This window comes from Cyclopterus lumpus, chromosome 18, assembly GCF_009769545.1.
Source record: "Cyclopterus lumpus isolate fCycLum1 chromosome 18, fCycLum1.pri, whole genome shotgun sequence".
In the NCBI taxonomy this organism is placed as follows: Eukaryota; Metazoa; Chordata; class Actinopteri; order Perciformes; family Cyclopteridae; genus Cyclopterus; species Cyclopterus lumpus.
In genome coordinates this window covers 11767515-11784317 of record NC_046983.1, presented here as the reverse complement: position 1 = coordinate 11784317, position 16803 = coordinate 11767515, and the positions used below count along the sequence as shown (strand labels likewise).

Here is a 16803-nt window from a genome sequence, read left to right as displayed (position 1 = left end):
GTGGCGCTAAGCTAACCGGCTGCTTACTGTAGCATTAAATTAAAAGCACAAACATTCAAACTCTATGCAAAGAAGTGAATAAGCACATTTCTCCAAAATGTACACCTATTCCTACGTGTTATATATATATATATATATATATATATATATATATATATATATATATATATATATATATATATATATATATATATATGTATATATATATATATATTCACAAATCTGTACTATTCATAAGGCTGAACTAAATCTCCAACTGGTGATGTAGTTGTTGCCTTATGTTGTTTATGACCCACAGCATATATTGTACAGCACATTTACACATTCATCATTTAGAGTGTTTAGTAGTTTAATAACAGAAGAACAATTACTATAAGAAGGGTATAACTCATTTATATGAAACGACAACACATGAACACCATTTATCAGAGTTTGAAAATGACATAACTGCACAGACAAAAGGGTTTAAACAATCCTTCTAAATCTATAGAGGGCACTCCTGGAATCAGGGTCAACAGGTTTTCACTGTGCCATGCTGGACTGAGTATCTGTGAAACGGCTTACTGGACAGAACTGGGCCATCTAATGACCATCTTGTACTGCCATTTTGTCAATCTTTAAACATTGTATGCAAACTTAAGTATGGAAAATATTAAATAATATCTCGACTTGGGCACATTTCAGAACACCTGAGGACCCCACACATCCAGATGGCCCTGCCACGTTACAGATAAATAAATAAAAAACGAAGAATGATCAAACAGAGAAGAAGAAGAAGAAAAAGAAGAGAAAAAAAACGAGGGGAGGAATAAAAATAAAAAAAACAACAAAAGACACGAGAGTGGAGCCCACTGAGACATTCACTTCCACAGACGAGAACCACGTTGAGACGGAGCTCACGTACAAAGACACTACAGAGGTACTCGGGGTGCTAACGACTTGTTGAGTCTGCTTGGAGCATGCAGCAATTTACGGGTTCACTGGAGGTTTACGGGGGTGGAGGCCACAATGCCATTTAGACTGGGGTTGAATAAAAACAAGATCAAATTCAAGTGAATAACGGAAAAAATAAATAACAGCTGGTTTATAAGAGCACCACTGCGTTGAGTAAACCCAGTCCGATACAGATACATGATGACAACAACGGCGTAACGTATGTGTCAACCCCAAATTGTTTTATTCAAATGGGATCGTAGTATTGTCTTATCACTCCACTATTCAGCGTAATCAAGTTTCATTTCAGCCCATTTAATACAAAATAAAAAATTGAAATTGAGTTACTTCCACCTCTCATAAGGGCTGGTGGGGGTCTTAATGGTGACAACAGGTATAAAAGACTCTTTACTAGAATAAGGAAGGGGTGGGCATAATTTCAGAAGACAAATTGGGGAGCTTGGAGCGGGGCATTGTGGGTAGCGTAGTTGTGTTGCTGCATAGCACAGGTCAGACACAGGTTATTAGCAGCTCACACTAAAGAACACAACACAGCGGGGCCACAGAGGAGCCACATGGAGAGAGCAGCAGAGTCTCGACACAACAATGGACGCTCCTCTATTGGGCTAAAGAGGAAGTACTGGACAATTCCAACATAAATAGCAGCTGAATAACTACTATTTAGCCCGCAGTTGAGGTCGTTCTAGCGCCAGCGGCGATGTAAATACAAATTATTTAGGGGGGGGAAATCCAATTTGGATTTCACAGCCTCCTGTGGAGCGTTTTAAGTCTATTTGAATCAGATTCAGCTTTAAAAGATAACTGCGGTATTATTACATTAATACAACAGCAACAACGATGCACAACTGCTTCAGTCGTTTCAAAGGGGAAATGCCATGAGGTGCTTTCATAGCAAGACTCAACTGTATTGTGTGAGGGCAGAGCAGGCGGTACGCGCTCTGAAATGGAAGGCGCGTTTGTTTACGGGTCTCCAGAACTTCAACAGCTTGAGGTGAGAAAACAAGCGCGAGACTGTTCACACAAATCTGACGATTCCTTCTGTGTCTGCAGTCTGCACTGGATGAGCTGTCGGTACGGTAGTGCTCTAGCGGGGCCTCTGGTATCTGGTTAAAAAAAAAAAAGGAAAAAAAAGAAGCTCTCTGTAGTCGCCAGATGACCCGATGATGCCCAATTATTTACACCTCCCACATTACGGGAGTGTGAATGTGCATTTCCTCAAGAACGCAACCTCCGTCCTGAACGGATGCTCTGATAGTCTTCAATGGAAGATGCCTAAACGGTGATATTTTAGTCTTGCTATAACGGTATTATAGCATGTCGCCTGGACATATAGACTCGGGAACTTGTCTAGGAAATGCAAAAGTACATCGTCGAAAGCTCGCATACATTTTGTGTGTGCGTCGACTTGTGAAAAATTAAAAGCACTTGCTTTGCACTCACTCAAAATCAGCGTGACTTTGACATCTGTGCTATGAAATCCATTCCCCTTTAAAACATTGTGTGACCACAGGCTTTTCAGAATTACTTACTTCCTTTTCTCTGTTAACACTAAGCCACATTTTGTTAGCCCAAACACCCAACACACTCTAACCAAGCACCAGCGAGATGAATGAAAACCCAGCGGAGCCCCCTGTCCATTGCCATGGAAAGCAACGGGAGAGGGCAGCCAGACCCATTTACCTTCGTCAGCCTCAATAGCTTCAATAGTAGCTGAAGAGAAGAAGAGGGGGGTTGCAAAAAACGAATGAGAGAAGTGAGCACAGGAGTTCATTTTGTCCTAGGTACAAGTCAATGAGCAGCAAAGGCAGCCAATGCCGACAACAAAGGTTAGCGTCATCTCCACATTTTTATGACAAAGGACACATGGATGTTAGCAGAGAGGAGGAGAGGGGAGGAGGAGGGAGAGGAGAGGAGAGGAAAGGGATGAGCCTTAGCTGTAAGATAAGTTCCAGATCTGTAAAAGGGAAGGTGACACATGTTTGTGGCCGCGAACGGCCTCATGGAGAGGATGGCGTCTGTGAGGTACTTTGAAAAGTCTGACGAGGTCTGACAAACGAATCGATGCGGTGAGAGAACACAAATGGATACGGCGAGGACGAACACTGAGAGCAAATACCACAGGTTAAAGCTGGAAATCGATTAGTTCTTAACCGTTAGCGCAAACCAGGCCAGACATGGAGAAAGGAGTGGCGAAAGAGGACGAATGGGGAAACAGGTGGTGGTGGTGGTGGGTTTGGTGGCTGTGGCTTAGTCGTGGATGTGAAGCCGAGGCGTTACCGTCGTGTTGTGTGCAACATGAAGCAGCATCTGGAACTGCGGGACTAGCATCTTTTGATATGAAATATCAAAAGATGCTTACTTTTGTGAGGGTGGGGTGTGGGGAGGAGGTGGGAGGAGGAGGAGCAGGGGAGAGAACACCTTTTGGCATTTTAACCACTTACCAATCTTTTACAGTCGTCCTTGAGATGTATATATATATATATATATATATATATATATATATATACATACATATATATATATATATATATATATATATATATATATATATATATATATATATACATATATACACACACACACACACACACACACACAGTACAACGTTGTAAATCAGCTTTACATAAAGACGGGGATGAGGCAGAAGGTGAAAGTAAAGTAACGGCTGTACAGTACTGAAGCCTACAGGACACACTACCATGAGGATGAGATCACAAATAAGGCACGAGAGCCGCACAGTGTGAACGGAATGGCTGATGGAGTCAACATTACAGTAGAAGCACACTGGCGTCTGCTTAAAAAAAAAGGAGGGGAGCAATGTGATTCTACCAATGTTGAAACAGGAATCTGTGAACATCACTCTACCTTCGCCAGGGTTCTCTTGAGTGTCAGCTGCTTCACATTTGGCTTCGATTACAAATGCTCTTAAACTCACATAATCATGTGTTAATCCTCGGGACCACCATTTGTATACAGGCCATCGGCAGAAACACAGTGGCTTCAAAGTCCTCATGAAACTCTAAATATACAGTTAATGTGGGGTAAAAGCCATCTATTAATGACGCTGTTTGTGTATGGATATGATCCAGTCTATGAATTTATAGCTTTGTTTATTACTTAAATCTACATCCGTACAGGAGAGCATCCCGTACTCCCTAAATCGAGATACGCAGAATTGCCAACTTTGTCCGGATGTTATTTCCAATTTGGTCACTTCTCCTCCAAGAGGAGGTCACAATGCAATTTGAAGCTGGGCCCAGCTCAGAACCTGCGCTCCGTGTGTAGTTTCCATTACACGGTTTATGGAAACCACGGAAACCGCGGGACCTTCTTCTGCTGTTTGCAGCAAAGACTTCTCCAATCATTCTATCTATCTCCCAATGTTTTAAAGCTTAAACTGAGTGCTAATGTGCTTTAAAACGAAACTATGGAACTTTAGAACGTAATAAAGACTTATCCTTTCATGAAAAGTGATCAAACAAATTTAACTCTTGCTCAGTTACATTAAAGGGCAGACTCACCCGACCAGAAGCTTCTAGTGGCTAATGATGGAAAACTCTAAAGTTTTCTAAAGTCTACCACACTTACACTCTCATTTTAGATTTGATCATTATCCCATGATCGCTACTGGTTTCCACTGGCTTTAAAGTAAAGAGGAACCTATTCTTATGAAGATAAGAGATATTGCATTCAACACAAAAAGCGCTAGCTGATGCGTGAGAACCTGTGAGAGGAGAGGGACGTTGTCTGGATTTCTGCTTCGTTTTGTAAAGGAAAGGCAGACGGCAGTTATCCCCCTTTCGTTCACAGTTGCTTGTGTCAATTCCAATTCATCCTTTTGGATCGCAGAGAGTCCCGCGTCTATCCGGACGGAGCACCGCTGAGATCCACAACTATAGCGCTCACAATTTGGACAATAAAGTGGACCATTTCTCTCAGGAGTTACCGGTAAATTTGAAGTGTTTGTAAAAAAAAAAAAAAAAGAAGGAGAAAAAAAAGGCGTTTCCAGAAGGCTTTTACTTCCTTGCCGCGGGAGTGTTTGGAATTCAACATAAGAGGGTGGACTGAACTCTAAAGCTTGTCTCACAGAAAAAAGAAAGAAAAATATAACAACACAACAGAATACTTGCACAACCGATTATACCTGCGGTTTCTAGAAAGAAAGGAGAAAGAAAAAGATACAGGTAATATTTGAGATAAAAAACAGTGGAATATAGAAAGAGACGGGGGCGGGGAGATTAATGCGAGACATCAGGAGGGGGAGACACACTAGAGAAGACAAAGGGACAAACAATATCTGCTGAATGTATGTGGCGTTGCTTGGGAAGAGGAAATATAACTTGATATGCTATCGTTGTTTATCCAGGGGGGAACAAATACGTCAAAGAAAGCTTCATAGAGCAGCTGTTATTGCTTAGATGTATTCAACTAAAACATGCGGTATAAAAAGGATACTAGGAAGCTTCCAGAAACATTTAACTTCTCTTACAGGCAGCAATTTGACATTCCTGGACGATCACTGAGGGGAAGAGGGGAAGGAGTCTCTATATATATATATATATATACACACACACTGTCCCCTAAACACTGAGCTAGCACTTTATTCAGGGTATCGCTGCGTAAGGGGAATTCATGTGCGAGAGGGAATCCGTTGTGGGGGCCAAAGCTGGGGGTCTCGGGGTACTCGGTGACAGACTTACCATTCTGCAGCTTTTCTTTGCCACCGGACAACACTCCGCTTGGTAGCATGCCTGTTGGGGTCAGTCCCTTCAGCGTCAGCACGCTCTCACTCTCCTCTCTGAAATATCGAGACGCATGTGCACACGTTATTTACTCCAGTACGTACGACTTCCTTGGAGGATATTTTTTAAAGAAAGAAAATGTTTATTGTGTTTTGGTTAATCAATAAATAAAAAAAGATATATACATATATATTTTTTTGCCACTTGGGGGCAGAGGAATCAGCTGAAACCACAACAATGACATGAAGTTGATTAACTTATTAGCAAAATGTGCCTTTTTTTGGACACATCAAGCAGAGATGTTGCATACATTGTCATATTCATGTAATGTGTTTATGTAACTTTGTAACGCTGTTCATTCTGTACACATGACATCTATTGCTTCTGTCCATCCGGGGAGAGGGATCCTCCTCTGTTGCTCTCCTGAAGGTTTCTTCCCTTTTTTCCCTGTCAAAGGTTATTTTTTGGGGAGTTTTTCCTGATCGGATGTGAGGTCCTGGGACAGGGATGTCGTATGTGTACAGATTGTAAAGCCCTCTGAGGCAAATTTGTAATTTGTGATATTGGGCTATACAAAATAATCTGAATTTAAATTGAATTGAATACATTAACGTTCATTTAAAGTCGTGTTTTCAGCCACCGAAGCAAGCCCACCAACGTGGCTCTGTTAGCCGCTACAGGGCTCCACTATGTTCCCTGGCTAGTTGCTAACTTAGTCTGTGTGTTGTTTGGTGTGAAGGGGGTTCGTCAGAGCCTGAGAGCATTGAGACTGAACCAATTCAGTAAAGTCAGGGCTGGGAAACACCAAAACAACGAGCTGAAAGACGCCAAAACAATCCGTCGAGCTGAAGGCGAACTGCAGAGCCGGTTGATACATCTCTGTGGGTTCGTCCCAACAAAAGGACACCTTTCAGATGACACAGGGTAAGTGGTGGCAGAATCAACAGGACGCAAGGGAGTGTGGTCATGTTTGCATACCTGAGCACAGAAAACACCCTGGCCATCTTGCCAATGGCGCGAATCTTGTTGCGGATGACCTCCTTACGGGCAGAAGCTGTGGCACCTGGAGGGGTCAGAGGTCAGACACCGTCATACAAGCCGTGACTCGCGCATACTAAAACACGTCCTGTGGAAGTGCAACACAGACTTCATTGTCTGCTGTTCCGTGTGTCCCATAACGTTTAGTAAATGTGGTAGGATGGAGTATTTTGGACGATTAATTTGACCTGGAAGTGTGTCAGATGAACGCGATGCAAACATAGTGAGGTTACTGAAGTTCAGCTCATGTGAAGTCGCATGGATCCGTCCACACATCACAACAACTGAGTAATTCTCAGCATTACAGTGCACTCATGCTGCCTGTCTGTATTGTACCATTGGTGGTCAGTTGAAGTCCCTTCAACTCCTACACACTATTTTTTCGCCAAATAGTACTGAGCACCACCAAACCTTAACTCGTCTGTAAATGGCCGGGTCCATGTCAGATGATATATATGTATATATATATATATATATATATATATATATATATATATATATATATATATATATATTTTCCTGTGTTGTGTTTTGGTTTCGGAGACTCTAACAGGAATTCTCCTGAATTGGAAAACAAAACGTTGTTTAAAGAGACCTTTTTCTTTTGTTGAAGAATAACAAGTTTCAAGGCCTCAGGGAGCCAGCTTGGAAAATGCATGAAGTATGAAGGATGGAAATGAAGCTGATGTGTGGTTGAAAGGCTGCGTAAAGGAAAGAGCTGGCCGTCGGATGCCTAGTTGAAACCTCTCTTCCACTGTTATATAAACCATCAAACCATTATTACGTCGAAATATGTTTCTCCACAGGATCGATGACCTGCAGTAACACCGCGTAGTTCAGCACATCTATTAGTGAAGCTAATCTTCCTGTGAATCTTTTTTCTTACCGACACGTCTTTGTGGTAAACAATTAGAGATCAACAGAAAGCCTCAGTAGTCGTGTTAATAGGTGTTTTAAACAGTGCTGTTAGTTGTCTATCTATGTACCTCTGCACACACCACCGCGGCTAACGTTTGTACCTTTTTTGGGCGGATATATTAGCTGTCCTTCTCATGAAACACCCCCAGAAGAGAAGACAAGAGAAAGGACAGAGAGATCAGTGGATGGCCGTAGAATGAAAGATGAGGTGGTGGAGAGGGCGCAGGCGGCGAAATAAGAGGCAAGAAAGCACAACAAGTGTAAAGTAAAGCGATGCCGTGAACATAAAAACTCTGGAAAACATAGAAAAGAGAGATTAGATGAGGCAAACCAAGGTAGTGACCACATCACAGCATGAGAGAGAGAGAGAGAGAGAGAGAGAGACAGGAGGAGAATGCAAAGGAAATGTGTGAAAAATATCAACATAAATGGCAATTGGAAACCATGGAAACAATAGTCGATACATAGCAGTGCAACAAAGGGATTATACTGGCACAGAAAACAAGATCATGAGTGAAAAGACAAAGGAAAGAAAGATCCAAATGGCAACGCAGTGGAAATACATGAGAGATCTGAAAAAAAAGAAATGAGCTCAAGACGGAACAGAAAGGTGAAAGTGAGGGTGAGGAAACTCAACGAACGAGTCGGACGAATATGATGAGACGTTCAGGGACAGCTAATTATTGGAAGGAATTGTGACGCAGTCCAAAAAAAAAAAAAATCTACGGAAGCGTATCGCTGCCATGCCAGGAAAAGAGAAATGGATCAGTATCTCCTCATAATGTGAGGAAATTGAACTTTTTTCATGTTGCAACGTGACGCTGATCCGGCATTCGCAGACGTACAAATATTAATTGATTAATTATACCTTTTCATATGGAACCTATTTATATTCCCTGATTATTCAATCATATGAGCTTGATTTCAAATCAGCTGAAGGAACAGGAAGCATTTGCGTTTTCCAAACGTGAGTACGCTGCACCCCTGGGTGCTGTTTACATCAGTAAACACAAAGAGAGAGAGAGAGAGAGAGAGAGAGAGAGAGAGGGAGGAGGTGGAAGGACTGGTGAGATCATTTCCTGTTTGGCAGTAAGGGGTGTGGCAGGCAGAGGGAAACTGCTCATGTCACTGTAGATAAGCTGTGACCAAACAGATTTCCCAAACCTGCCTCCATTATGTGATGATAAGAAGCACGATTACTGTCTGACTAACTGAGCTGTTTGAACCCAACACCACTTGCACCACAGACGGATCCAGTAGAACTAAACCCCTCCAACAAATCGTATTTCAGGCATGTCCACACTTTCAAGGCCTTACATTTGGATTCTTCGACCCAGACTTTCTAAGGAGTCGCTGGGTATTTAAAAAGAAGTATTTTTGCAAGAACGGTTTGTTGATTCGACTGAGCGTCACGTGTCAAACTGTTTCTGGATGGTCTCTCTGTTGGTGAGATGGTGAAGAACGTTGAGACAAATGTAATATGTTGAAACCGAATGCTCTGAAAACTGGGCAGAGCAGCCGTGGTAGGTCGGAAAGAAAAAAACCAACCCTAGGACGTTTTGAATGAGTGTGTGTCCGGCGCTCCCGCTAGCAGAGAACTCCCTCTAGTGGAAAGAAGGCAAACTGCAGCAGGGAACTGTCGCGGATGCCATTTGTCTGCCGCGCTTACCGTCCATCTCCTCGTCAGTCGTCAGCTCATCATTGGAGCAGATGCTCAATACGTTCACAAGCATCTCAGTCACTGTCAAGAAATCAGGAAAACAGATATTTTACAACATGACCCATGTTTTTAAAAAAAAATGTCTTATACACATGAGTAATCGTCAAATCTGTGCATGCTTTCCACCCGGTAAAGTGTGTCTGGGGGGGAGGTGTCTAGCCACGACGGGTCAAGCGGCGCTAGTTAGCCCCCCCCCCCCCCCCGGTGAGCAGTGTCCATCTGTGACTTTGCAAACATGGCTAGGAGTGGCCCTGTGTGGAAGGGTCACACCCAAAATAGGCTTCCTGGAGTGAAGTGTGTCAGCCATAGTTATGTGTGATTCACTGACACAGATGTGTCACCGGCTTGACAGTGGGGTGGTCAAATGAAATTAAATAAGCCTGGAACAATCTTCAAGGCCGCGAGGGAACGCAACACTCTGCTCATGTTTATAGACATTTTTTAATTTTTTTTGATTTTCACTGACTCGCACTTATTGCTGATTTGCAGGATTTGGCTTTGTGTGTCTCTGGTTCATACATCTTGTGTAGTAAATATTGTATTCATGAACCATAGAGTGTGACATTCCCGGGCCATTTTCATTACCGACTGAGGAAACTAAATGTGATTTACAACTTCGACGGTGCATTTGGTTAAACACGGCTTGTACTCAATGTTCTCATTGGATGTATATTACATCAAAAGCGCACCGAGAATGTGTGTGTGTGTGTGTGTGCTCACCCTTCTCCCCGACGAAGGGCAGGGACCAGGTGAAAACGTCCATGAAGTTGGGCAGCCAGTAAGGGTGAGGTGAGCAGTTGAACTGTCGGATGTTCATTACGTTGTTCTCGTACTTCAGCACTGCCGCTGTGGGAGGGCAAGAAAAGACGGTGAAAGGTGCTTGTTAACATAATGTCCAAATGTGTACGGGCAAGTATGAAAACATTTCGTGGACACACAAGATTAATAATAACCACGAGAGCTATGATGTGTTCGTCAACATGTCCCATGGTCTGGTTATTTTAACATGTGCGTATAGATGTTGGAGCTCATCTCCCCTTTCGTCTTCTGTAGTTTAAATCCATACTGCAGTCCACATTTCAACAGACCAAGAGAAAGCATCAGATCCGATTATGGTCCAGGTCCATTACCAGCCGCCATCCTGCTCCCAACCACCACTTAAAAACACTGCGTGGTCTCGGCAGCTTCACATATCAAGGTGCATATCCCACCGACGGACCGTCCAACATGTCATTAGCCCGGAGAGAGTTACCCACAAAGCACTCTGCCGAGAAACAAGACGGTAAATACCAGCATCTGAGGAGCTAACGGGACGCGCGCTAAACATATCCAAAGAATGGTTAGACGGATTGTTTTGGACACAATTTTGGAGCAAAAATATTCCTCACTTATTTGTTAATTGACATGTCACACATGGTCATTTTGTTGATTTATGTGGTTTGTTGAGCTATTGCCAGAGGACACTGAAGCATTTCTTCTTTATTTATTACAAAATTCCACATTGCTACTTTACGTTGAGTGTTAATGTGAAAGGATCTTGGCTGTTTTTGTTGTTTACCTCTCCTGGTTAAGGAGTCATTAGCTGCATGTTCTGTGACTGAAGAAAATCAACACTCGCTACAGAGATCCAATTGGCAAAATAACAAATGAGAAATAGTGTAAAGCGGCCAAAACGTCAGTCAACCTCTGGGTGATGACGGTGAATAAAAGGATCCGGCGTAGAACTACCAACACATAAAAACAAACATTTTAAGGTGAATAGCCTCACTGAGAGAAGAACTAACGCATCTGCATAATTGCAAACTGAGAGATGTGTAAATTGAGGCTCTCAAATTGCACATGCATCAAAATGAAGGTAACCAGGGTTGGGTGTGGGGGCGGGGGGGAGGAGAATCAATCCCCGTTTTTCTCTGCTTTGGAACATTTCCTCTGTGTATTGATTACCGCCCCCAGTCGGTGAAGCGTGTCTGTCATTCCCAGGATTGGATTCGTGAATAACATCACGGAAACCCACAGCTCAGCATTTAGGCTCTGTAGCACTTTTCATTAGTTAACAGAAAACCATCAATTCCTGGCGAGGAGGAGGAGGGGGGAAGGAGAGAATGGCCAGAGACAGCAGGGATATTAGTTATGCACACTTGTATGGCCGTCGGACGATTGATATGGAACCATGAGCTGCTACTGCTCACTTCCACCGGCCTGCTTTTGCCATCATGAAAGTGTTCCTTTGGACATTGCTTCAAATGCTAAAACATGTACAAATATATGTGCTACATCACTTCTAGAATGTACATGACTAAGTTTGCTTGAAGGAAGTCCAACAAATGGATTTATTCTCCTGAAATTATGTTTTAAAAAAATATACTCAAATGTATCTCTTTGGAACAATTAAAAATACTAATGTAAAAAAAACTCCAGTGGATGTGGGTTAGGTTGGTGTCCACAGTAAGGGTGCGGGAAGGAAGGGTTTGCAGAATATAAAGCAGCAAAAACAAAATTAAGCTGTTCGCCTGCTGCCTTTAAATGAGACAGGGTGCATATTGAGTGTTTCTCCGTGTGCCATATTCAGCATATATTTCGAGACTGCCCTCTCATAATCACATGGTCGCTGTGCCCCGCTGACATAGAAACCACCTCCCAAATACTGACCACAGAATGCCCCGTGTGACCTCACGCATGATTAAGGCACGGTGCGAACGCGGGTGCCGAGCAAAACATGAGAGCCACCAGTCATAAATATACCCATGCTGTATATAGAAGGCCCAGCCTCTTGCATACGCAAGGCCAGTCTGGTGGCCCAGATATGGGGAAAGCGGACACCACGGCTGGGTCACCGTGGGGGACTTTCCTGCCTCGGCCTCTCTCTCCCTCTCCGGTCGGGAATAGCTCATCAAACCTGGCATCCCAAGCAGCTAAAACACAAATGGGGTCAGGAAACATCCTGCTAGGCCGGAGTTTGCCCCAGTGTGTGTGTGTGTGTGTGTGTGTGTGTGTGTGTGTGTGTGTGTGTGTGCGTGTGTATGTGTGGAATCGATGAGGCATGGTAATGCATATAGTGCAGTAACTATGCAATCAAAGTGGTCCCTTAAGTATTCCAAAGCATTACATTCCCCTGCCGTCACCTCTTTATCGCAGGCTGCACAGATGAACACACACCATACAGAAGAAAAAAAAATCTCCTGTAGGGGAACATCCACGTACTGTATAATCACTGTGCCGTTATTATCGACAGCAGCAAAACACAATGACTCAATCCACTCAAAAAAGCATCGCATTACCCTGAGACACACACACACACACACACACACACACACACACACAGGGTATTTATGCGCGTGCGTGGAGGCAAGCAGTTGCCCGCGTGGGCAGGCCTTGAATAAACATCACATACTGCATAAACATGGTCGAAGCACTTGATTGAATGCAGCCACAAAAGCCCGGAGGGAAAAAGCCCGCGTGGGGGAGAAGGTCAGCTCCCCCGCCGTCGCTCCGTCAAATCGGATTCCCTTTATAAAAAATGAAAAAAAAGGAACAGACACACCCGACAACCTCCCACGTGCAACACAAACATGGTCGTCGAGCTCTGGGTGAGAGGAGGTCAAGGCCCATGTTTTTTGTAACATTTTTTATTATTATATATATATATTCCATTTAACATGCGGATATAATGGGGACAAGAACAACACGTCGCTGCCTCCCCACTATCCATACATGCCATACAACCCATTTCATAAAGATGATACGCTCATCCAGCAGGAGGGCTCTGCCTTAGCGGTGACCAGCTGTGAGCTGCGTGTTCAGCACTGCGCCTCCGCCACTAGATGTCTCTGCTGCTCCGGTGGCGGCTGGCGGGGTAGCCGAGGCCAAGCCTGCTGCCACGGTAACACAGATATTGCGAGGCGCCGCCCGCTCATAAATTATTCAAAAGGGAGTGCCTTGAGCCGGTTTCCCCGGTAACGAGGACTGTTAAGTCTGCTTTGAGGAGAGGGGGAGATTCCCACTGTCCTGACGCTTAATGCTGACTGCATATCTGTCTCTGAGGCCTCTTGGATCAAGTTCCACTGGATTAGTATTCCAGGCCGACCGTTTTAGACCTTCTCGGTGCATTACATTCAGCGCTCTCCACACATGGATGGTGGGGACTGACTGTAGTCTGTGTACAGTTGAACGATGCATGCATGGTTTCCAATTCATTCTCAGTTAATAAATCAATGGGACCAGTTGTAGCCGCACGGCGTCGGGACAAAACACCTCGTCGTGTCTGACAAATGACTGGCCGACAACACGTGGATGACGATTTCAAGATGATGACGGTGTGAAAATAGCATCTGAAGTGAAGAATGAAGAGTCCATTTGGAATATACCATAGTTCCAGATAAAGAAAGTCTTCCGACTCATAAATACGTTGAGAAAAATGAGTGTAGTAACAGAATTGAGGGAACCTCGACAACACCCAATCCGACACACGGCGCTCACCAATGACCCACAACTGGGCATATATTAGACTGTAATTACTTTAAGGACCAAGTCGAGCCTGTCCTGCATTAAGTTGTTATTATTTCTTGTTTGATGCTGCATGTTTACAGGAAACTGAAGGGAAGCCCAGTAATGACCAGAGCGATAACAGATGGGTGGGCATCTGTGCCAACGATACTCTTCTCGCTGTCACCCGTGACAAGTGTGTGTGTGTGTGTGTGTGTGTGTGTGTGTGTGTGTGTGTGTGTGTGTGTGTGTGTGTGTGTGTGGGGGGGGAGTGAATTCCCCGCTGCGCTGGCGTCATCACTGCTTCCATCCTGCGATTTATTCCAGCGGCAGGGGCCAAGAGCCAATCACGTCACTCCATTTCCTTTCTCTTTAAATCCCAATCAGCACGTGACCGCAGGAAGGAAGCGGCGCAAAGAGGCCAACTCTGTTTGACCCGCGAGTGAACCAGAGGGATGTCCTGACCCCCTTCTCTTGGAGACCGCTCAATCCTCTTTAAAAGATCAAATAAAATCATCGGTCCATTCCGGTTTCCACCTCCTCGTTAAACAACAACACGAGAGAGGAGCGAGACATTTATTTGGTTATACAAGGTTTAACAGGTGTGGGATGACTCTAACCCAATCAATCCTTTAGTGTCTCAGCGGTGAAAGAAAAATACTAAATGAGCGTCAACAGCGTTGCCAACACCACTGTCATTTAGCTTTTATTCCATCAAAGCACCACGTCCATTAGGATTCAGTTGTTGGCTTTCGGGGGCCAGTCAATAATGATGCAGCACAAAACATTCCATTAATACAAAACCGCAAGCAATCTTCAAATTGTGCAACTGCCAACGACACCCCCTCCTCCTCCCCTCCCTCCCCCCCCCCCCCCCCCCCCCCCACCACCACCACCACCACCACCACCACCCTCCCCCCCACCGCTCTCCACTGCAGTCCCTTCAGAACTCGAAGCTCAAACAGTGAAAACTGCTAAATCACTGCTGCTGTGTTTTCATTTAACACGGCTCCCCGGCCAGCGCTGGAGTGCAGGGGTGCCGTGTGCAGGGGTCAGCGATGGACAGCCGGTCACCGCCTGACACTTACTGCAAAGCCAACAGTTTGACTTAAATGACGACGGATTGATGGGTGGCATCCCCGAAGCTGGACTTTATCTTTATAGAATCACATCCTGAGCATCCTTCATGTGTCGATCGACCCGACTCAGCCACAAGTCCACTTTACCTCTTGTGGAAGAGTTGTTGTGGTGCCTCATAGATAACCCCCCCCCCCCCCCTACCTTGGAGGAGGCGCCCCGCACTTCGTGGAGACGTCTCATTGGTTAATCTGGCCATCTCCCTGCACTATATTGATGGTGCCTGCTGATGCCCCCTCCCTCCCCTTTAAGATTTATGTGCCCACTCGATTGGCCATCAATCACGGTACATGCTCAGTGGGCTTCCAGCTCTGCCAAGACACTAAGAGTAGACCGATTCATTACAGAGGCTCCACCAGTGAACCCCGCCCACATGACTGATTAGAAGAGCATCAACAGGACTGATAGGACTGTATCGGCTAGATGTGCTAGTTGTGCTAGTTGTGCAGCTGTGTGGGGGGGGGAAATGCATCAAGCAGACGGTTGATAAAGGGGATTTGAAACCAAGTAATTACATAACCACAACTTGTTGAAGTTTTAAGAGATGTGACATGACATCTCTGGCTAGACATTTGGCTTAAGGGATGTTTATTTGCTCTTGCTCCTGTATTTGACTATTAAGCCAGAGGTATTGCAGCTTTATGACAGATTCAGCCAAAGGGGAGAAGTGTGTCTCACACTTAAGCAGAGAAATAAAGAACATGTCGTCCTGCCGGGAGGGATGTATCCGTGTGCCGGATTGAAGTCAGTTCTAAAATCAAACACAGAGTAATCTTTTTCTTTCTGATAAGCACTCTTGCTCTGGCAGACCTTTTATCAACTGAAGGTCAGCCAGCTGCAGCTTAGAAAAGGACAGCAGACCAAATCATTTTCCATATTGAGCTCGAGAGGTGTAAATGATTTGCCGTGCAATTGGCTGCCAAACCGGGGGGGGGAAAACACACGTTTGTTCATATTGTGTTGCGTGTTGATCACGAGCCCTCGAAGATTAGTTGGCACACAAATGGGATCCCGATAATAAACAACAAAACAGATGGGCAAAAATGTGACCTAAAATCTCAAAACCTAACCATATACACCTGCGAATGGGGAGAAAGACAAAAATAGAAAAAGGGCAGCCCTCACTCCCCCCCCGTGTGATTTATTCAAAACCAAAAGCATTGCCCTATAAAGCTCTGTTATGGCATTTCATCACGAGAGCAATTGCAAAACAGCGTGCACCATCACTCCTTCCTTCCCATTTCCATTTCCTGTGGTTCGCCCATCACTGCCCCCATCCAAACATGCCCCCACAGCCAAAGCAATATACTGTCTGTTCTAGGGGGGGGGGGGGGGGGGGGGGAGTGCTGACTCACAGCACAGAGGCAAGCCTATCTTGCTGCGTCGGCACCGTAGCACAGCGTAGGGTGCCACCGGGCGCCGAGTCAACCGGCACCAGGCCACTTCATTTCTCACCGGCTTCGTCCCTGAACCGACGCGATCAAAATCAACGGTCGCAGAGATTTGTGTTGTCACTGAACAAGTGCAATGTCGTAACCAAAATGTTGTGCACAACCGCACACACATGTAGAGGTGGAACTTCAGACTCATCAAGACCCTTTTGATACTGGAAAGAAAAAGGAAATCCTCAAAGGTATGGCGTTAATTAACATTTCTCAAAAGGACAGCAAGACACATTATTTATTTATGTTCTAGGGTGGAATGCATTTATCAACATTACTGTAAATGGGCCGATGCTAAACACATTTTTTTTTCTCAGGCGTCAGACGCCTAAACCAGAGGTACAAACAGGTGGGCTTGGGAGTCCCCAGT

The 16803-nt window shown here is 44.6% G+C and overlaps 1 protein-coding gene across 1 annotated transcript in view; it reads right to left on the bottom strand.

The window, feature by feature from the left end:
- LOC117747723 (serine/threonine-protein phosphatase 2B catalytic subunit alpha isoform) overlaps window positions 1-16803 on the bottom strand; it is a 60995-nt gene that overhangs the window by 1554 nt on the left and 42638 nt on the right. Inside the window, exons 9-12 of the mRNA XM_034557148.1 lie at window positions 10093-10218; window positions 9322-9393; window positions 6675-6759; window positions 5655-5752 (exon numbers count right to left, since the gene is read on the bottom strand). Coding sequence (XP_034413039.1) covers window positions 5655-5752; window positions 6675-6759; window positions 9322-9393; window positions 10093-10218 — 381 coding nt within the window. The remainder of the gene's footprint in view (window positions 1-5654; window positions 5753-6674; window positions 6760-9321; window positions 9394-10092; window positions 10219-16803) is intronic.